A 22,495-nucleotide genomic window follows, 5' to 3' on the forward strand; every position below is an offset into this window, starting at 1 on the left:
TATTAGGGCTGTTCTGCCTGCCAATGTTATCACTATCTTTATCGATAAACAATAAAGGGATTCGTTGACGTGCCATACGAAAGCATTCTGCACTTCCATAATTTTTGTTAATTCAGCGTAATTTAACAAGCAACAGCTACTTAACATTTACCAGCATACTTTTAGTCTCTTTCTTTTTGTTTTTCCGTTATTCATATTCAGTCCCTATTGTGTTGTAAAGGTGCCTTGCTAATTGACAGACGAAGCAGACAAGAGTACCTTGTTAATTAACAAGCTTTACACGAAGTCAGATCAACACATGATCCGACAGCAGCAAGTTTTATCGTAGTGATTCTGTCATCTTTAATTTCATCAAGTCGTGCACCATCCATCGACACATTTTTCGTGTATATTATTATCACTTATAGGTGCATTGTATGAACAGTCCGTATTTGTCTTTGCTATCATTATTTATTGATCTATGGTTATTATCATAATAATAATTATTATTGTTATTAATACCATTGTAATTATCCTCCTCATTATATAGTACATTTTCACTAAAATTTTTTATTATCATCTTTATCAATACACAAACACACACACACACGCACACTAGCGATCGAAGCACATAAAAACACAAAACGAATTATTGGAAATTATGTTCAATACGAATGTTTGTAGGCGCCAGCGGAACATAATGCCCGACCATAATGGCAAAGCGGGATTCTACCAAACTTACCTATTGACTTCTTTGTGTTAATTAATGCACGGGTAATTCAAAAAGGCAAAGCCTACTTTGTTATCTTCACCGATTCTGTCGTCAATTAATTACTCTTTGTTTACAGGTGCAAAGGGCTATTGTGATAATATTGAGTATGGCTCATGCATTGCTAATGTTGGCAGCACCTGCATTGCCCCGTCTATCGTATTTGTAGTATCTTCATTTCCTGTAGTATAAACCAAAAATTCATCACGAAGTAGCTCCTTTGTCCAACCGTTGCATTTGTTGCATTTCACACAATGCATTGCACCGTATAGGTTGTATAGAAAGCTACAATAAAAGTAACCCGTATAAAAAATGGCCTCACTCCCACTAAAACCTCCATGAGCTTTAAGGAGCCGAAAAAGAACATTAACGTACTATGTAACAGTATCATACAAAAGGATCGAGCAGAGCTTCGCAAAATAATATAAAAGTCAGACAGTTAGGCAAATCGATATCTAGGCAAAAGCAAGGCAAGTTTAAATAAACATATTAGGTGTGCAGACTGTTTGATACCTGAACGAAAGTCATTTCGACTCTTAAGCTGACATAGGAACGAGCCCACGTCGCTCTCGTGTGCTATTTGATAGTCGCACTGATGTACAACTGTGCAAGGAGATTGTACACATACTAAACCTGAACCCATCTACAGTCTTAAGTCGACTGACTACCAGAGTGGAGTTCTCGCAAGAGTATATTGACTATCCCTTAATTGAGCGCTACGGAAGTTGCAAATGAACGCGTCAATGAAAAGTGACGCAGACGGATCGCATTATTATTATTATTATTATTATTATTATTATCACTACTACTATTACTATTAATTCCAGACATAGAAATGGAGAGAGCAAAAAATATACCGCTTTTGGAAATCCGTCTCTTTCAATTCCAGTATCACCAATATTGCTGTATCAATACCACCATGTGCGATGCTAAACCATTGCCCAACTGCAATACCTTAATGTATTTACATGTGAATTGTGATCAAGGGTATTCAGCAAGATCCCTGTGGCCGTGTCGGTGATAACAAAACTGACTCCAGCTCAAGCCAACAGACACACACACAAGAGAGAACGTACAACGCACATGTTCACGTCACCCATCGTCACTTATTCACGAGTTTCGCTCAGACGATACTTCTGCGTCCGTGCATTCTAGATATACTTCTTCATGGTCTCTTACCATTGTCATCATCCTTATAAAACAGGTATCATTTTCATTTGGCACTTGCACCCCCTATCTATTGTAAGTTATTTGCTTGCTATTTGACTTTTTTACATGCATTCCTATCTAATTCCGCTCAGCATGTGACACACCCGTAACGTAGTCACAGCTGAATATTAGAAAATGACCTGTGTAGTTACTAGAAGATTAATCTTATTGCTATCATTCTTCATGTTGCTTCCGTCGCCGTTTTTGCTAATGTTATGTAAAAGTGCTACCACTGCAGTTGCGAGGTAACATGAATGAAAGCAAGAGAAGGCCCTTATTCTTATTTTTATCGTTCAGTAATCAGGTACCCCGATATACATTCGTCAATAAATTCGACGAGCTCTGAAAACTCAATCACAACGTCCGAAAATTGTTGCCGTTACTGCTCACTGGTCGTGATCAGTCCTTTTGCGAATCAATCGCCAAAACCCACTTTTCTTTTTTTTGCTATTATATGATTTTTTCATTTATCTATTTGCAGTATGTTTGTATATGACAGCACTACAAATAGAATAATCATACAAGAAACACTATTAAAAAAATATAACTTCGATAAAAATGTTCACATCTTTGACTTTGCGAGTGTTCGAACTTTTGCCACTCTTCTTTTTTCTCGAGCATTTGAGCACCACCGGATAATGAGTTTAAATTGATGGCTTGTCACCAAGCAAGGTTAGTCTCTTCTAGTAAGCGATCTCGCTTTTAATCTTCGGGCATCACCGTTTGACTGGCCTTCGGTACACCTTATGATGAATAAGATATTCCTTCTGTCTACCCGCCTAAGATCTTCTAAATAGATTAACTCGAAAACGGAGATTCGTCGAGTTGATGCCGCCGTTTGTTAAGCGTTTATCCCTCACAAACTAGGCATCGACTCCATAGAGTCAAATGGTGGTAACGACGTGTCATCTCGTTCCGTCTCTCGCAGGGCCTTCTCGGTCATCTTGTCAATCTCGGCTATCAGTTGCTCTGTATCAAAATCAAGCGTTCGCAGGCCTTGGAACGCATTTGGCGATGCAAAATCTTCATCCCATTCTAATTCATTATCATTGTTCGAAAGCGACGAACGTCGAGAACGGTGTGATGCCATCGAGCTCAGACTCATCCTCTCGTGGCGCTCCGCTACGGCTGAGATCTGTCGTTGAACACTGCTGCCGGTGCTTACCTCGACCGGCTTCGTTGACGGCATACCTTCGACATAGGCGGCGATTTTTTAAAGAAGTAAACAAATGTGACAATAGTGAAAAACGACTATTATTAGATATTAAACATTGCTTCGACTAAGGCTTTCCGGCGTGTGACCTTCAGTGTGTAATCTTCCCGGCAAAGCAATGCAACCTTTTCCAAATGCCAATATACTAATTAATTGTTTACTTGAACTCCGCGAAATTCGTTTGTAATTTATGTGACCAAAAAAAAAAGGATTTCTAGTCGACAAGCTCGACAAGCACAGAAAGCTAAAACTGCAGTACTTAAAACTTAACTAACCTTCTTCGTTTTCCCATTCTAACTCTATGGAGGAATGGGAATCGGTATGGACTCTGCTTTTTGGTGTGAGGGCGCAAAGGTTGTTGTTGACAGAATCCCGCTCCACAGCGCACCCCGCTGCATCTAACACGAGCGACACTCCAGGTACGGTAATTCCACTGTCAGCTGGGACTGCCCAAACGTCCGGCGTCTCATGAGGCCACAATTCGCGGCCTTGGACGACGGGATTGTAAAGTTCACCTGAAATGTTCGTCAATGTCTACTTGAACGACTTACAGCTTCTTGTCATATCTAATTCCTGTATGAAACTTATCGACTAATGTTAAGTGAAACAGTAAATTGCAGAATCACTAATACATACGTTCGATCAGATCATCTTGACCGAGATTAGAATACGGATTAGCTGATCGTAAAGAAAATTTAGGTCTTCGTTTAAGCCACTTTGGTATAAATCGCGATCCGCGAGGCTGCAAATAAATAAAACACGCTCCAGTCATTTACAACGAACTTATCTAATTTAAGAAAGTGTCGTTTTGTACATAATGTGCTTTCATTGATGTAAAAAGTACCGGATATTTAAGATATTTTTTTAAACTTGGTGTTTCATACCTAATATATAGCTAAAAATCGAAAAGCACAGGACTTCGACCCTTGTTCGTTTTCAGTGACGACAGCCACTTCTCCTCGATAGTATAGGTTAATTCCGCTCAGAAGTTATCTGGAACTGTTCAAGATAGTGCATTACAAATATTTGATGATCGACGTAAAATAAACAGTGATATGTAGTCAACGTTCTACAACTGGCAGCTGTATTCAACTACTGTTGATAGCAGTAGCAAAACTTTCTACAAACATTCCACTATAATACTCATTCGAACAGCGGGGGACCAATTCGCTAGTATTGAACATACCTAGATCACTTACCTCGTTCACAACCAGATTAAGCTGCAGCATGCAAGCAGACATTTCGGATATGTTATTATGATCCTACTATGTTACAACGCATAGATGCCACATGATTTGTGTTCGTAGAGAAAGCTATATATTTATTATATTACTATCTTTCATTTCAATAATAAGATGGGATGGGAACAGTTCGTACTACTGAGGAGTTGACCGCAAAACTTTCTAAAACACGTTCAGACAACTATCGTCCACACTAATCTAAAACATTTTTATCAAAAGGTCCACATAGTCTCAGAATACGCCGATACTACTCGCCTTTATGGAGTTGAGCTCGATCTGTTAGAAACCTAATGCTAGCGAACCGAGTTCTTCTCCATTAGATCCACTAGTAATATGCGTATTATTAATATAATAATAATAATAATAATGCGAGACGAGACGTATATTATAGTGTTTTTGTTTGGGGGCGCCTTGCAATACACACCGATGAAAGGCAAATAGTAATCATATAAAAACTAAATATAATAGACAAAGAACAGTTCATAAGAAAAAGCAGAAGACATTAACATTTAATATTTATTGGACACATACGTGTGATTCCATAATTATTAAATGTTCGTTCTATAGCGAAAAAAATAAGAAACATGTATTTATGAAACAATAATAATAATAAAAGTTTACTTTAAATATACCTCGGCAAGTGATGTGGCATCGTAGGACGAGTCAACGTCGTTCATTCTAAAATCAAAAACACAAAAGAAACATCCTTTTTATCATTATTATTTATTAAACTACGTATTCAACTTATAAATATTTGTTAAGCACTATTTATGCACTATATTATACAGTATACAGATATCCTACAACAACCTTCGTCTATCGCAAGTCGGGTAAGATTGTCAGTGTCATTGAACAGTCCACCTACGTACTTAACGGCGGGTACGTACTTAATCCGTCATGAGGAGAACCACCAGCTTCTGCGTCTTGCCCACTTTTAAGATGTTCTGCGTTATTTCGTTCATAGCCCAGTCCTCAGTAGAAAATATAAAATTTCAATTTACGCCCTGTACCAACGGTTAACACATAGACTACGCACGTCGAATATCTTCTTAACAGAGTTTATTTCTTAACAGTATTCGTAACCATCATTTATCATTTTGTCAGCATAGAGCTGGATAAATTATACTGCTAATGCCATAAAATTCATGTGCGGAAGAACAAAGTGATGTCATTTTGCAGCAAAAATGTTATTAAAGCTCTAAAAAAAATTGCAGTATCTCAACAGGTTTCTTTCTATCTCCATTGAGTCTTTCATAACCGACATCGACGGCTAGCAGAAAAATGCCTTAAGTTTACTGATAGTGATGGGTCTACTGGATAGTTTTGTTGTCTGTATACTGTACAAGAGTCAATAAATTTAGGCGATACAAATTGTGTTGGGAAGTGTGTTAGCATTTTTTAATTTTTCTTTAAATAGAAATAGCTACTTAAATACGTGTATAATTATTAGTATAATTTCAGCACATGACTCAACATTCAAAAACGGTATTATAAGGAAATCGTAAATTGTGAAAAATCTATTACAGCGCCAAAAAATAGATGGCAGTGATGCAAGCAATCGCAGATATTTCTGCACCATATTTTTGTTTAGCTTATCTATTCAGCACGTCTGATTAAAAACTCTATAATATAGAAAAATAAAATATCGGCATTTTAAAAATAGGAATCTCAAAAGAAAACCCATTTCACAAAACTAATTTGCAGTTCCAATGTCTACTCTGTTTCACACCTTTTCCGTTTTCTACAGATTAGAATTGAAGGATCTAGCATCCATCTAGCTAGCTGTTCACGTGTCGTCGGTACGGCTCTGTCGTATCTTGATTAGAAAAATTAAATAATACATATTAGTTCGTCTGGGGGAATTTGATATTTGTTTAATTTCTTTGGTTAGCTTATATCTGAAATGTATACCACTGGCCAATTCATTGTACCATTAAATGATACAATTTGAATGTCGAACGGAAGCTATAAAAAATGAAAGAAATCCATAAGACAGGCATCGTAAATCAACGAATAATAGCTCAAGAAACTTATAAAAATGAGTAATTAATAAATTATAACGATCCGAATATTCTAGGTGCTGGAAATTTGGCTGATACATTGAACAACATCAAATTACTGGCGAAAAATATGGAAAGCTTAGTTCGTTCCGTAAGAAATTAAATATTTATTGTAGGTTTAAATTGCTATCCGTTTGTCTCAATACAGTTTTCTATGCCTCACAGCAAAAGACCTTAAAATCATTATTGACGATTTCCAATTTGCTGTGGAAACTTAAGACTGCTATTACAGTGCAGTTCCGAAGCCATACACAACCTAAACTTTAATTATAAAACTACTTTATTAAAATTCAAATATATTTTATAACACATCAAGAAAGCAGCACCTGAGCTGTTCGAATAAACAGCACTTTATGAACTTCGCTTTATCGTCATTATAATAAAATGAAAATTTCATTTATATATCATTTTGCTAAGTAAAAGCTGTGATAAGGTACTGTTTATAAGAACAGCCTTTATAAGCATTATATTTAATAAAAATATCAGTAAAATTGCAATATGGGTATTTCGTGTGTGTATGTTACAGGAGATTTATCGTCTTCTGGTGTCCCGACCCGTTTCACGGCTGTGTTATATATATATATATATATATATACTTGGACTCTTTGGAAACATAGCTGGTGCGCGCTCTGAAGGTAACACCGTCGCTCAAACCCCTATTACCCCACAGAGTAAAAAACTAACAGTAGTCACAACGACAATGACGACAAAAGACTACTAACAAATAAATAGATGAAGAAGTTATGAAACTAAAAACAGTTTGTTGTTGTTATGGTTGCTCTTTTTACCGTTGGTGAGTTCTCCGTCCTAGACATCCACCCATCGTGAGAACAGTAGAACAATTGCATTCACTATGCACACGGGTAATCAACTACTGAATGAATGATGCCAATGTCATTTTGCTATTTGATTGCCACAAAACTTGCAAACTTTCCCTATACATAAAGAACATGAAAAACGATATTGATCGTTTTGAAAGGGTCTTCGTTGCGATGACCATCAGCCGTGCTAGCAGTAGAGGCGCACGTAGCTAAATAACAACTTCGTCTGTAGTCCCGCTGTTTAGCGAGCAGTGACTGTTGTTCATACAGAGGAACAGGCAAAACGGAGTGGCTGGCTGACCAAAACAACAATATATAGATGGAGAGCTGCAGTTCTCCATCAAAAAGCAAAATTACCAGCTGGTGACTAGATGCAACACGCGCGAGACATGAGCAGCCCGCCAAATTTAACGAACACGATTGGTGGTGAGTATCGTAAAAATACAGTTATTTGTTCCAAATTCAGTTTCCTTTAAGCGTTAAGGCACAATATCGGTGTAGCGATCGTAGTGCGACATTAATCGGTTAAGCATTCTAAGCTAAGCGAATACAAATCCGTTTTGCCAATTTTTGGTTTCCTAGAATACATGCTTTTCGGCAGATAGAATACTACATTGGCTTTGAAGTACTATTTCTATAAAATCATATTAATGTAAACTACACACGCTTTTACGCTATACCGCGGCCGTACTTAAAATTTAATTTGTATATTACAGTTTGTAAAAAAAAATATGCCATTTCGTCTATAGTATTGTGCTCTCATTAATTCAGACTAACATGATGTTTATAATTATTCTTTTATATTAATAACTTCGAAGAGTTCATATAAGAAAATCTACTTTGATTAGTGTTGTTATAGGAACCACAGACATCGATGACAAGTTGAGGATCTCCCTCTTGGATAACAGAAAAATACTCAATAATTAGGCATGAAAGGATCGACGTTACTAGTACAATATCAAAGTAATAGTAGTACAAAAATGCTAATTCTAACCTGTCGAATTGTATTTACATACTTTGAACACAGAGTAAAATTATTAAACACACTAAATTAGACCAACAAAGTTATATTCACTTATCCATTTATTCAAAAGTTCAAAGTTTGTGGCGCGTAGACTTCGTGTACTAGGTGACAAATATACAAAGCAGTCAAATGGAAGGTGAGGTAGACGAGGTAAACATAGCAAGGATTCAAAAAATGGTATCGAACAGTGTTTTTGCGGTAACATCCCGCTAACCGTCCGCATGCTTAGTAAAGCGGCATCTAGTCATTAGATGCCGCTTTATTGCGACGGAGAATGATGAACCTATGACTTCAGCTTGAAGTCATTTGTTTTTGATCAGTCGATTCTATCGAAGGTCACATTACTAACAACCTGCGCATTTTCTGAAGAACTGAGTAATAATAATGTCATGACTGACAATGGTCTTGTGACAAAAATTACCTGACGCATAACTGGCTTTGCCTACTACATCGCTCTGCATTAGACTTTGCCAACTTCCTCTATTTGTTAGATTGCAAGATCTTTGTCCATTGTCGAAGATAATCTTTAGATTTGGTTTTTTGTGAGCTGGTTTCGTTTCCAGTTGTTTCTTTAATGGGCATTCCCATTTTGCGTCGTTTCACATTACTTCCGTTGTAATTTTAACCGATATATCACACAAGCGAAATAAACGCCGAATGAGAACCTTGGGTTGCCTCACAGTAGAATCGAACGTTTTTCAACTGGAGAAATTTCTGAGTCGCGAAAAATGATTTTTGCTTCTTGTCACAATGAGCTGGAATCATTTATATTTTTTCGCTAGATTAATATTGGAGTACTTATTGATATGATTTTCCTTCCTCATTCCATTGAATTCAAATCAATTTCAGAAAACGCCGAAGAAATAGAAGCACGTTTTTACATATAATATGAATTATTAGTATTACAAGCAATACACAAAGAAAAGTACTAATCTTATTTTTTTTTCTTGTTTTCTCTTGTGCCAGCAAGTGTTTTTTTCATATTATATCTAAACTAGAAATCAAGTATATAAAAGACTGGTTCGCTTACAAAGACCAATATGAATGTGTAGAATATATTATGAGACTTTTTTTTATGAGTGCATCCTCGCTGTTGAAATACCTTTAAATAACTCACTCTTTTACTGTCTCTTTATTAAAAAACGTGCTGACATCGCTACACGCGATTAGTGTGTCCTACATACCTATAATTTTATGTCAGGAAGACCTTTCGTAGTGACAAGAAAGCTTTTTGTTAACAACAAGGCTTTTAAAAACCTAAATATCAAAGTTGAATATACGTTCTGTGCATTGTTGCTTATCAATCGTACATTTTCATGTAAGCAGAGATTTGCGCAGTTACTTGGTATTAATTATTTTTTACAGTCCCTCAGTGTTGACAGTTAAATACACATTTGCGATCGTTAGGGGTAATTCTCGGTAAATCTCGGGTAAATGATCTAGATAGATCACGCACTGGACGATGATTTCTCGCGTGACAGTTTAGTGCACGTATATTTTTTCCCTTAACTGTTATTAGAATGAGAGCAAATGCAACACAATATAATCGAAAGCATCGTACGGTTTTATTTTCATTAATAGGTCTTCTGTATTTGATGCATAACGTTGATAACAAATGAACTTTGCTAGATCCTGTTCCAGCAAGCACTTACAGCAAACATATAAACAATCTAAGATTGATAAGGTGGGTAAAACAAACCGCTCAACGTTTTTAACGTTAACAAATGTGGAACACAGCGGGCAAGTCCAATTAAGGGGGAATCGGAATAACCGCGATCTGAGACTGATTATTTAAGACTTTTGGATCGTTAAGAGTCTATGTTGTTAAGCAATTGTAAGCCTTAGAAGATTGAGTTGCAGGCAATTAAATGTAATTTAATTTTATTAGAGTAATCAGCATTTAATAAAGGGTCGGCTACTATTTACAACTGAATGTTGTATGTTTAGTTTGGCAATAAATGCGTTTAATCACTTTTTAGTCTAATAGTCAAGGTAACGGAGCATATTTCGTTTCAATCAAAAATCGAACTGTCAGTCGGGGAATCGAGCCCCGGTCTCCCGCCTGGCAGGCGGGGAAACTAACCGCTATACTAACGACGAATCCTGCCAGTACCACCAGATATAGCAGTAAGATTTAGAAACTTGTAGTTTTTTTTACAATTTCCGCGAACAGGTATAAACGTTTTCTTTTATCACACGTTGTCCTATTAATGCTCAGTTTTAGTCTCTTTAAGGAATCGAGTTTGTCCGATATAAGTAGCATATAAAATCTGGTATTCAAGGTACTACTGTTCAATGGTCCAATAGTTCTCAGTAACCTTTTCGGTTGGCCCTCTCCTATCCCATGTGCACCCTTCTAAAGTCGCTGTGTCGGTGCAGCTTAGTGTGTTAGTATAAACAAAAATTCGTTTCTAGACACTTGGCGCACGTGTTGGCGAATTCCACAAGAAAAGTGCATGTTGAAGACTGGATTAAAAAGCAAAACAATTTTGCGCTGCTTATATCAACGAAGTGTTGTGTGGTGCGGTTTGCCATATATAAGTTAAAGTTGATTACTAGTGGATTTGAAGGACTTGGTAGGCATTGCAAAGTCAAATGGGGATTCAAAAGAAAAAGGTAATGAAATCAAAGGATGCAACAATTTTGTGCTCAACTATAAGAGATGGGTCAGTAGAGGTTGGATGAAGGCTCTAACAGTTCTAATTAAATATCCGTTTATGTTCTATAAGATGAAGTGGGATTTTATAGGTTCCGACTGACATACTTGAACATGTTTTTTAATTTAAAAAGCTAACAGATATGTTTTGTCCAAGATATAATGTGCTCTTTTGCGAATATATTACAATTATTCGGGATTTTGCAAGAATACCATCGTTCATTAAGGCATTTAATGAGAATGTTTATAATAATCGCGTGTTGAAAGCGACCTCCTATGCGTTGTAAAATTCAGGAGACAGAGATATGCTTTATTTGAAAATTTCAGGCCTTGGCATATTTTTAATGTTACGCGTTTTATACTTATATTAAATAAATTCGAATTATTTTAACCTCGAGTATTTTGAAGTTCTGGGTTCTATGTAAGCAAATGTACAGTAAAATTCGGTATTTAAACCTCATGTATTTTTCTTTTCATAACAGGGAACATCAGGGGCTGCGACAACCTTTGTTTCACGAGGAAAGGCAATCAAAAAGCTCCAGCTTTCTCTCAAAGACTTCAGGTAATATTGATATTTCAAAAAAATCATATATTCATAAAATGACCTATTATGTGACTGATAGATCAGATAGCATATACAACTCTTACTAAATATTAAATAAAAGCAGCAAAATTAATTGGTAAAAAATGTGTTCTTTGCCTATGTTAAATGTAAATTCGATGTTTTTTTCTGTACCGCAGGCGGCTATGTATTCTCAAGGGAATTTATCCAGTAGAGCCGAAGAACAAGACAAAAGCTGGAGGACCTACCAAGACATACTACCTCGCCAAAGTTAGTATTCCTAATATTTTTGTCCATGCTAGATGATACATATAGCAATTGCAGACGAAAGCAGTTATTTTAGTTACCTATCAATTTCGACATCTTATCTATTATTCGACCTCGTTAGCAAAAGCTCTACCAGAGCGATCTATATGTATATATATAAATTAGGGTCAACTAGCACCTTTCTAAACTTAGTAAGAATTTTCTCAACACAACGCTGAGAAAGCCGATCTGTTATGGGCGTGCTATTATATTTATGCTCATCCGCAACTTTAATTGATATCAATAATTTAACAAGTTTTTCAAATGTGTGAAACCTCAACTAAGAAACGAAATAAATGTCGTCCTTAAAGATAGCGTTCTATTCACTTCAAGAGGTACAACAATCTAACAGATTTAAAAATTTTCACATCTTTTAGGACATACGATTTTTGGCCCATGAACCCATCATAAGTAAATTTCGGGAGATGAAAATCTTTGCCAAGAAACTGCGAAAAGCTATAGATAAAAGGGACGCTGAGAGAGAACGAACTATCCGAAACAATGAACCCACATACCGACTCGATCATATCGTCAAGGAAAGGTAATCCCAGTAGAGCACTGCGACATTGAAGTACAAGTGAAAGATTATGTCTATCCGACGTATTAATGTAGACAAAGCATGAAAAAAAACAGGGGCAGAATCATATGTGCATTATACTAACGCATATTCTGCGTCGGTGACTGTCATTAGATACCCAACGTTTCTGGACGCGATTCGCGATTTGGACGACGCCCTATCAATGTGCTTTTTGTTTGCTACATTGCCCAAGTCGGGTTTGTACAAAAGTGAATTACTGCAACTTTGCCGGAAATTGACTGTCGAGTTTATGAATTATGTGATTGAATCCCGATCACTTGTAAAGTGCTTTATTTCTATCAAGGGTTTCTACTATCAGTGCCTGATACAGGGTACGCCCGTCACGTGGGTTATACCTCACAGTTTTCCTCAACGCGGCGATGAAGTCGATGCAAGAATAATGTCAACGTTTACAGACTTTTACGTAACGATGCTGGGCTTTGTGAATTTCAAGCTATATAATTCGATAAATCTTGTATATCCACCCCAGCTCGCCGTTGACAAAATATCCAAGCTGGATAAGGAACTTTGTGAAGGAGAGGATCCGAAAAATGACGTAAGTTTTTCCAGCCATTGATTTAAGTTAATTTTATATACTAGTTGGAAGATCAACCAACATACAACTGTCTTGTTTAGCTAAATTATTTACTGCACTTCGATTTTACAATGCCTCAGTTAATGAATTATTACTGCGCAATGATAACATTACATAGACGATGACCACCGATAACATTCGAGTCTCTGTTTCAGTATCTTGAAGCTCTGACTACCTGTCTCAAAGCTGTAGTAACGGATGCGGATGAGGAAACAAAGATGGACAACTTTGACGATGTAAGGAATAACCATCTATTTTCTTTGACTTGAGTTTTTTCATTACTAATTGTACTTGTTTGTATAGATACAAAATTATGTCCAGCATTGATAATTTGATGCTCATAGATAATTCATAGACTTCCACAGAGTGGTCAGTATATTGATCGCTGCCAGTAAATAAATATTTAGTATCTAGCAGGCAAATGGACTGTTACAAATCCTTCTTACAACAAAATACTGGATGAGTTAGTTTTAGAAAATAAGTAAATCAATATGCATGATACGAAATTTAACAGTGCGGCAATTCTCGTACATTGTTTAGGCGGACGCCAAATGTGTTCAGGATAGTGCTGTAGCGGATCAGCATTTTCGAGACCTGTTTTCGGGGCTTAAGGTTTTTCTCAATCGAGAAGTTCCTCGGGAGCCCTTCACATTCGTACTTAGATCTCTAGGCGCGCAGGTTTCGTGGGATGTTTACACCTTCCCTGGCGCCTCATTTGACGAGAAGGACACGTCTGTAACACATCAGATCGTTGACAGGCCACTTGTTGCGAATAGAGTTCTCAACAGGTACGTTCAGTATTCTTTTATGCTAGGGCCATAATTTGCTTATGGGAACATTTATTTACGAAATAATTCTTTATGAGAGTTCGATTATTTCGTAAACGACTATGTTGAAGTCGGGTAATTATTATAATAACAGAATTTTAAACGACTTTTCCGTTTGTTTAATTTGCATGCATCTGCAGGTACTATATCCAACCGCAGTGGGTATTTGATTGTGTCAACGCGCGGCGTTTGCTCCCTGTCGAAAATTATTTTCCTGGAGTCGAATTGCCGGCGCATTTGTCGCCTTTCGTCGAACGAAAGGAGGGCACGTATGAGCCGCTAAGCAAAGAGGAGATGCAAAAGAAAGTGGAGGAGTTTGAACAGCAAGTGCGAAAGGAACAAAAATATGAAGATGAGAAAGACAGTGAAGATATGGATGCTGAAGAGAACTTGTCATGTCTTGAGGTCACCAAGAAGGAAAACAGCACTAGCGTCAAAAAGCAAAAGGGTTTAAAAGCTACACAAGGTGATGGTGACCTGAAAGTGAAAAGAGGAAAGGTACGCTATCAAGAGTTACCTGTCCTACTCCGTTTTAGCTTTGGCTACCACACAAGCGGTTTTGAAATTTTTGGAGCCTGGAAACAGCACTAATTAAAGCTTTTCAAAAAAGCATAAGTCGCTATTTTGAATCTCACCAATGGCTCATAAAAAGTACATTTGTGCGAAAAACGCTCTCTTATTAAGGATACATTTACTCAAATTACCCGTACAATACGTGACTGTTTATATAGCAAAATACCGGAATCAAGATAGATAACGTGTAGTACGCCATTTAGGAGCAGAATTCATTGCATGTAATAGATTTAATCACCTTATCGAAGAAAATATGCTAAATGATTTCAATATTGGTGTGACGACTTAACAAATGTACATGTCTCTACGTACTAGTTCGTGTACCAAAGGAAAATCCGTTATATTTTTCAGTCAGTAACCTAAGCAAAAGTTTGTTTTTGTAATGCAGTATGTCAAGGTCGATACGGATCGCGAACAGGCACGGTTAAAAGCAGAAGAACGCCGTTTAGCGGTGATGATGATACCGAAAAAGAACAAGCGGCTCTTCGACCAGATTCAGAAAAAAAAACGAATCGAAAGACACGAGGTGAAGAAACTTGAGGACAAACGAGAGAAAATTATCCAGGCCAAGGCGGCTTTCAAGGCCAAGGCGATTTCGAAACCGAATCTGCAATAAAGTGCCGGCAGACATCCAGGGAGCGGACCGTGTATGCCTATTATCATTGTTATTAACGAAGGTAAACAATAAATTTACAACACATACGTACAATCATTATTTTAGCACATATTTATTAGGCTAAAATTGTATGTACATAAGACGTATTTTACGAAGTATTAATTTTTTATACGTTCATTTAGATTTTCATACACAGCTTGTATGTGTAAAGTACAATGCTCCTGATTGCTGCATCGAATCAGCGGTCAGGGACAATATCCAACGCAATGTGCTGACAGAAGTAAAGCCTTCTGTACAGTTTGTCTTGCTAGGACTTGTATTTTCGTAGCCTGCAAACCAAAAAAGTTAGAACAATTGTTACTTCTTACGGGTAGATCGCAACTCTTTCTTCTCACATTCGTATGCCTTTCGAATCCCGAAAGTACCTATTTTTGTGTGAGATATACTGGCGCATCCTCTAGTTAAATGCAAATTATTTTCCACCGCTAATAGGTTTTCCGGGGCCATAACATACCGGCGGCATAATTCTTGTAAGCCTAGGAGGTGGTCTACACAGGGAAAATTACCATAATGGATTATGCTTACGTCAACGACTTTATACGTACTTTTCGCGCAATCGTTCATTAAATTGTTCATCAAGTCTAACTTCCTCATCACTATCACTCTCGTCTGTGTTACTGTCATTACTCCCGTCACTCGACGACCCTTGATCACTTGAATCTGTCTCACGTTCACGGCGTCGTCGCTTACGACTGGTACCTTTTGACGATGCCAGAGATTTCTTCTTGAATTTCTTCGATTTTTTCGAAACTTTCTTTTTTGTTTTCTTTTTCTTTTCTTTTTTGATTTTCTTTACACCTTTCCTCCGTTTTTCGCCTCTGGAGGAATCGCTTCGATGGTGATGGTGGCGTTTGGAGTCTGCATTGATAGGTGTTGTTCGTTCTAAGCGAATCACTGGAGGAGGCTTTGGTCCCATAGGTATAAGGGATAATTCTTCGTCGTCCGTTTGATGACTAGGTTGTACCACTGGGTGTATCGGCTTAGGTGGAGGACGTTTGTTAAGCAAGGTTAAATCCAGATCGGCAAACAAACCGGAGTTTTTCTTTGTAAGGGCACTATCTCTTGTGGCTAACTTTGATGAGGTGTCATTTGTTTCATCACTATTATTTCTGGAAGAGCTCTGATGCATGCTTGTACTTGGCATCAATGTAGTGGTATCCTTCTTTCCAATTGCCGCATTTCCGTTTTCTCGATCTTTATTCTGATTTTCAGCGTCATCATCTTCGTCATCTGAAAAGATAAATTTAAAGAGATCTGCCGGTGGTGGTGTCTTAGCTTCTTCTTCGTCGATGAGATCATCAAAGCGTTTTACCGAGAACGAGCCCAGAACAGCCGAAGATATTGGTTTGGGGGGCAAAGCTTTTCGTTTTTCGGTGTTGACAGAGGTAGACGTAGACGGTTCCTGAGCGTCTATTTCCGCACTTTTAGCAAGTGACGCCAATGCTTCACCTCGTGACGATCTGAATATAATGATAATAATAAAATGTATATTGTTATATTGGACCATAAAAGATAAATGTCTATTATTTAATCGATCTTGATACATTACTGTAGTCAATTAGAAAAGAAAGCTTACGTGGCTGTTAATGGGATTGTGATAGTTTCATCTCCCATATAAGGATTCGGTACGTTGAAGCGTTTACACAAAAGCGCATTTGGATGCCACTTAACCTGGCCATGGGTAGCTTCGCCGAAATCTTTTAAAGGTCGAATAGATTGCTGCTGTTGAAATGACGTTGAAATCGCGCTCTAAAAATTAAATAAATAGAGAATAAGGAAAGCTAAATAAGCGATTTCTAGGACGAATCGGCTTGTTTAGCAATTTTTGGATGAACAACTTTAAGTTTGTGTCAGCTTCTAAGACAGATAATATCATTGTGTTAATTTTATTGTAATCTATTGAGAAAACCTTTTTTTAATTCAAGTCAGCTTTCCTCTTGAGGCGAACAAAGAAGAGATATAGATATATTTCTGCGCTAAATAATTGAAATAGGTTGAGGTAGAGTAAAAATGAAATAGAAAAAGGAACGGACAGACTGCGTGCATGTGTTTATCGAACCTGAATGGCTGCTACATCTTTCGATACTTGGAGTCCTGTTAGAAGTCCATCCTCAGCGGGGTGCATCACCTTCTTTTCAAATCGATTACTTAAGCCCAATCGGGGCCTTATTAGCTGGAGAGCAGATTCAAACTCTTTCTTTTCAAGAGCTGCCTGCGACTGTGACATAGTCGATAGTTGGATGGACGGTAACATTTCTGCTTGAAGTGAGAAGGGAATCAACTAAGCATCTTAGTAATATATTTGAATCTAAGAAAAAGGTCCCACTTGGTTTATAGCACATAGTACAAACGATGAAATAGATGACATTTTGCCCTGCTTATTCACCTAAAAAAAAGATTTATTTTACGCGTCTCAATAAGAATTTAACAATATTGTATGTTTAAATATATGGTGCAGACCTTTAAATAATTGGTCTAGCTTATCATAGGGATTACAAAGTAATTGTTTATACACTATTATCGACATTTTCACGGAAATACCAGTACACTGAGCCAATAAATGTGCTGAAACTACCTCGATGTCCTAGCTCGACAAACCGAATGTATAGATCGAACCGCTTCTGCTTGGCCGGATCTGATGCAAATGGTTTTAAGGACTCAATGTTGACTTTTGAAAGCGAGCCTTGTTCTTCCTCTTGCAAATCCTTAAATGGTGTTTTCGTATCATTGTCATCGTCAATATCTTCATCCTGTACAGCAGGCGGAACTACTAATCTTGCAGCTTCCATGGAGTCTGCTTTATCCGAATGTAGTGCTAAATTTCGTTCATCGATTGCCTTCTTAGAGGCCTCAATCCGAAGTTTGTCCTCCGCTGATATTAAATTAAAGACGGACCCTAACGTATCATTAGAATCCCTCAGTTAGAACATATTGAAATCTCTAGTTCTTACAATTAGGTGAACGATAAGCTACAAGGCTCGAAAAATGTTTCGAAATGCACATGACTTGTCTCACTGATACTGGTGCAGACTGTGAGTAATGTTTGGAAAAATAAGTAATGTTCATACACCGAAGATACGATGAACTGTTTTGTGAACGGTAAGAAACTAAAAAGAAAGCTGACCTTCGATTTTATCAGAGATGAGCGCGACTTTGTCATCGCGAGACATCTCTATACTAGACCCCATTAGTTGATTAGAAAGATCGTTCTTCATAATCTTCGCGGCAACAGCCAACATTGTTGTCCTTGGCGTCCATCCCGGAGGAATCTCGACATTATCTCGGTAGACTTGGTTGGCACTTCCACCGACTTCTGGGACTGTAGCTATCACAAATCCATCAATCACTCCTCCTTTTGTTTGGAAAGAAGTAAAAATAATTGGGTTAGCCGAAATATCTCTGTCATAACCTTCTCAATAGTTTTATGTTTCGCCCTTCACTCAATTAACCTTTCTCATAGAAAATATGCCGATTTAAGAAACACAGTTTTGATTATTTCATACTGTTGTCTTCAGCTGCTCCTTACCTATCATTGCAGATTCATTTCGTCGGGATAACTCTCCTTTTATTGGGGTCCGATGGTCCACCTCTTCAAAATCATATTGAGTCATATCGTCCCGTGCATAAATATCCTCATCGTCTTCTTCAAACGCTCCAACGCCAAAGGCTTGACCTCGCATAACGACTCGGCGTCCCTCTGATAAACGAAATAACAGTAATTTGACTTTACCTAAACTACGGCATAATGTGAAGATCGAAAAAACAAGCAACAATATGTAAAAAATAAAAACTAAACTAAATACGATCTGAGCTTTCTGACTGGCCTCTCGAACTAGATCATCAGAGCCTGAAAACTTCTGACCTAACTTATTCATTTGCGATTATATACGTACCAACAGTAGCTGTCGACATAGTCACTCTCTCTCGATCGATCCGCTCGCCAAATAAATTCAACCTCTGCGTTGGTGAATAGCCCAAACCCCAAACATTGTTTTTTCCTCCACCTATTGCGCATAAAACCTGAAAGATATCATCTGCCCTTTCCTCCGGACCAATTTCTACAGTCTCGGAAACATTCTGAAATCGTAAGATATACTTAGCTTTAAGCTGCAAATTTTTTTGATGTTTGTCTTCTAAAAAGCATTATAAGTTTTACGCCAAATAACTATGAGCACAGTTACTTTGAGCCAGGTATGTGTTGTTGTATCGAAGGGTCAGAGACTTAGAATTCTATGTACGTTCAATATACGATGAGACGAAGACTATGTACCTCAGGCAACTGTGGTCCGTAGGTGGCTTTTAGACTAACTGTGGGCCCTAAGCCTCGACCTGGTCGCCAACCCATATTCCGTAGAATTTGGATGCCAACACTTTCACTGCAAAATAAAATTTAAATATACGCCCATTTGAGCAGATATATATATATATATATATATATATATATATATATATATCTGCCCAAATGTGTATAGCTGTATCACACGTACGTACGACTGACCTATAGCAAAAGCATTGTCTCATTTTGTGCCCTGACCTCAATAGGCTAACTCCAAATTGTCCATGGTTAGTCTAGGTTCACCATACATTTCATGTGATAACGTTGAGTAAAAGAACAAGATTTTTTTACTCTGCATGTCTATTGTTTAATTGAATGTGTTAACTAATTTAATGTCGAAAAAATTTGCATAGTATCTTACGTGTCTGTGGTGAGGATCCTGATAAGCGGAGCCTGCAACAATTCCCTCTGCGAGCCCACGCCTGCTGTTTGTGAGTACATTCCACTGGATGAAGCAATCGAATCCTGTCCGTCCTGAGTACGAACGCCTTCACGCAACTGCACACGTTGTGGAGCTATCCCCATTTCACCAAAGTCCTAGAACGAAGCACGAGATAAGAAAACGTTAAAAAAGAATAGCTTCTTCTTATAAAGATTTCTTTAAAAGAGCGATTTCTTTAAGAGCTTGTTAATGAGACTGCAACGTGCAAAGAAGATCTAGCGTACCATGCGAATCTCAAGTTTTGCTGTCATTTTTTAAGTGTCCTTCTTCAAAGAAAAATATAAAAATTAGTGATAGTTCCCTATGTATCACCCGACTGTCAATCAAATATGTTGTTATAACTTCACTGGCTGTATTTTCTACATTGCACAATTTGGGTCACACAACTGTATGTGGACCGGGCTATATTTCCGCTGGAACGAATCATCCCAACCTACCTCATTATCCATAAAGTCTTCAGGATGTTGGCCACCAGTATTATTAGCCCGTTTAGACCTTGACGAAACGAAATTCTGAGGTGTCCAACCCTCCTTTGTTCCAACAGAGTTAAAATATCCAGCACTAAAACCTCCCGTAAACGCTCCGTGAAACCTTCGTCTACCTCGGTCATCGCGAACCGTGTCATCCTGAAACCTCTTCGGAGCCTCTTCTGATAAACAATATAAGGTAAAAGAAGATAAGATAGTTACCTTAGAAGCAAGTTAACAAATGCATGTGATTCACCGTATAAAGACTGTATAATACTTTAAGCTCTATAAAGTACACTTAGACACTATAACTTTATGAAGGTGTATCTACAATAAAACTTGTTTTCTAAGAAAAAAGTAAAGGATAAACTGCTGTTGGAGTAGTTCACCAGTAAAAACTTTACAATCTAATATAAGGACTGCCCTTTTGTGTTTATCAGTTATAGGCAGATTTTAGAAGTATGATACGAACCAGTTTTAGAAGCTGTATGATATCAGCATAGGCAGCTATTAACAGGTTTAGACAATCGATCCAAACATATAACAGAACAAACGTGGGTTGGATAAAATACCTGAAGACTTCCAATATTCATTAGGTCCTTCAGGTGATTTTTCGTAATATGTAAAACCAATGATGCTATTAAAATATTTTTCATTTAATTTAATAAGTGTACGTTAATATTGGAAATACGAATCCTATGAACGTGTACTATTAGCGCACTTTTTAAATCTTGCGCTGCTGAAACGCTTGCACTTCCTAATATTCATTCTAGTAATTCATATTAAATAAAAAAAAAAGAAGTATTCGAATTCACTGAAGAGCTGAAACCTATTGTAAAACTTTAAATCTTAAGCTTTGTGGTTCTAAACATGACATTCTAATGATGAATTCGTCATCGGGGATCCTAATTTATTCATGCATGGGCTGCTTGGATCCACTTCACTCACGAAAGTCATCTACCGCACTCTAGTACTTGCCATGTATATTTAATATGCTGTAGTTTTAGTCAGTGTTTATACCTGTATAAATGATTCTGTCAGTTAACCATAATCAGTTCAGAAGTGGATGCCTTGTTGAGTAATTGAGTGGTAATAATAATCTAGTAGCTAGTAGTAGTAATATATATATATATATATATATATATATATATATATAATAGTAGATATATTCAAGCTAACTACTAAAACTACACCGCCCGTTCTCGAACGCTGTCTAATCCTTAGCTTTAGTAGCAACCTAAAAGTTCCTATTAATTAAGAAAATCCTCCTCGCACATACTATTTATCACTCTCTCTAAGCAACGGTTTTCGCTTACACGGAGTCGTTTCAACCAATAAAAATATAATATTGATTATCTCTCTTGAGCACTTGGTTTGAAAAACGGATCAGTTATGGAGGTACACAACAGACTAATATTAAACAATCGTCTTTTTAATACTCAGTCATATAAACATATCTAAAAATATTAAAATACGGATGAAACCAAAACAGTTTTTTAATTTCCCTAAAAGCACTCTTTTAACATTGTCGGGGCCTATTCTTTTTAGCCTGTACTAAACATAGCAGTTTCTACTAACCATCTTCAAGCTCTCGCAAAGGAGTTCCATAATGAGTGTAATCACCCATCACTAACTTGTTAGCTTCTTAAAGCTGGGATCGCACTACTCCATGTCATGTAATTGATACATAGTCCGAACTGATCACATCGTCGGCAGTTGAAATACTGTTGTCCATTCAGTACCCCTGAGTAACTTGAATTATTTACACTGTAAGCAGCAACTTTATTTCGTTCGATTTTGACAGCATTGAAGAGCACACGACAACAAACCAACGCGAGATAAGCAGACGACACAGGGGCGCCATTATTTTCAAGTAAAGTGCTCTTTGCCTTTTAAATATATGAGCAAATTTATCAATCTTTGATTTATACAATCCTGAATGAATACCAGCCGATAAAAAATAAATCGAATTCAGATATCACATTACAGAGGAATATTGTATTATTTATTCCGATATTCAGAAGAAATATATATTCAATCCTGTTCGGCGTTCAAAAGTTTCTAAGTTGAGGGCACTATTTTAATAAATTTGATACTTGAGCTCGCCGAAAGTATCTACATTTACCTTTGATCTAATTTTTATTAGTATAAAGGATTTAATT

At 37.2% G+C, this 22,495-nt stretch overlaps 3 protein-coding genes across 5 annotated transcripts; 1 reads left to right on the plus strand and 2 right to left on the minus strand.

The window, feature by feature from the left end:
* Window positions 1–2,744: 2,744 nt before the first annotated feature.
* On the minus strand, window positions 2,745–7,607 carry LOC111242843 (uncharacterized). 2 transcript variants are annotated; one of them, XM_022787716.2, is made up of 6 exons: window positions 7,260–7,607; window positions 5,044–5,089; window positions 4,370–4,390; window positions 3,807–3,912; window positions 3,446–3,685; window positions 2,745–3,148 (listed from the first exon to the last, which is right to left on the minus strand). In XM_022787716.2, the coding sequence occupies exons 1-6, from the start codon at window positions 7,292–7,294 to the stop codon at window positions 2,814–2,816; spliced, it is 783 nt and encodes a 260-aa protein (XP_022643451.1). In that variant the 5' UTR covers window positions 7,295–7,607; the 3' UTR covers window positions 2,745–2,813. The 2 variants fall into 2 exon arrangements, with proteins under 2 accessions (XP_022643451.1, XP_022643452.1); XM_022787717.2 differs by lacking the exon at window positions 4,370–4,390 and having other exon boundaries at window positions 7,260–7,605.
* Window positions 7,608–10,702: 3,095 nt separating this feature from the next.
* On the plus strand, window positions 10,703–18,893 carry LOC111254598 (pescadillo homolog). 2 transcript variants are annotated; one of them, XM_086977121.1, is made up of 10 exons: window positions 10,703–10,932; window positions 11,455–11,534; window positions 11,714–11,804; window positions 12,218–12,381; window positions 12,532–12,973; window positions 13,168–13,248; window positions 13,553–13,800; window positions 13,980–14,337; window positions 14,801–15,089; window positions 18,627–18,893. In XM_086977121.1, the coding sequence occupies exons 1-9, from the start codon at window positions 10,912–10,914 to the stop codon at window positions 15,026–15,028; spliced, it is 1,713 nt and encodes a 570-aa protein (XP_086833247.1). In that variant the 5' UTR covers window positions 10,703–10,911; the 3' UTR covers window positions 15,029–15,089; window positions 18,627–18,893. The 2 variants fall into 2 exon arrangements, with proteins under 2 accessions (XP_086833247.1, XP_022671338.1); XM_022815603.2 differs by lacking the exon at window positions 18,627–18,893 and adding an exon at window positions 16,301–16,629.
* LOC111254594 (G patch domain-containing protein 1) lies at window positions 15,117–22,168 on the minus strand. The gene is made up of 12 exons (XM_022815591.2): window positions 21,912–22,168; window positions 20,304–20,515; window positions 19,786–19,961; window positions 19,359–19,464; window positions 18,982–19,165; window positions 18,615–18,785; window positions 18,213–18,440; window positions 17,664–17,984; window positions 17,148–17,344; window positions 16,665–16,837; window positions 15,634–16,548; window positions 15,117–15,357 (listed from the first exon to the last, which is right to left on the minus strand). The coding sequence occupies exons 1-12, from the start codon at window positions 21,958–21,960 to the stop codon at window positions 15,336–15,338; spliced, it is 2,754 nt and encodes a 917-aa protein (XP_022671326.1). The 5' UTR covers window positions 21,961–22,168; the 3' UTR covers window positions 15,117–15,335.
* Between the last annotated feature and the right edge of the window lie 327 nt (window positions 22,169–22,495).

The sequence above is a fragment of the Varroa destructor genome, unplaced genomic scaffold (assembly GCF_002443255.2).
Source record: "Varroa destructor unplaced genomic scaffold, Vdes_3.0 BEIS01000001.1, whole genome shotgun sequence".
Taxonomy (NCBI): Eukaryota; Metazoa; Arthropoda; class Arachnida; order Mesostigmata; family Varroidae; genus Varroa; species Varroa destructor.

Coding starts and splice junctions, on each gene's coding strand:
- LOC111242843 (XM_022787716.2), bottom strand. CDS start 7,294: ATGGGTGGATGTCTAGGACGGAGAACTCACCAACG. Junction 3,686..3,806: donor TCAAGATGATCTGATCGAAC/GTATGTATTAGT, acceptor CGAACATTTCAG/GTGAACTTTACAATCCCGTC. Junction 3,149..3,445: donor AGAATGGGAAAACGAAGAAG/GTTAGTTAAGTT, acceptor CCTATGTCGAAG/GTATGCCGTCAACGAAGCCG.
- LOC111254598 (XM_086977121.1), top strand. CDS start 10,912: ATGGGGATTCAAAAGAAAAAG. Junction 10,933..11,454: donor TGGGGATTCAAAAGAAAAAG/GTAATGAAATCA, acceptor TTTTCATAACAG/GGAACATCAGGGGCTGCGAC. Junction 11,535..11,713: donor CTTTCTCTCAAAGACTTCAG/GTAATATTGATA, acceptor TCTGTACCGCAG/GCGGCTATGTATTCTCAAGG.
- LOC111254594 (XM_022815591.2), bottom strand. CDS start 21,960: ATGGGTGATTACACTCATTATGGAACTCCTTTGCGAGAGCTTGAAGAT. Junction 20,516..21,911: donor TTTGCGAGAGCTTGAAGATG/GTTAGTAGAAAC, acceptor ATTGTTTATCAG/AAGAGGCTCCGAAGAGGTTT. Junction 17,345..17,663: donor TGTCGAGCTAGGACATCGAG/GTAGTTTCAGCA, acceptor CACTTCAAGCAG/AAATGTTACCGTCCATCCAA.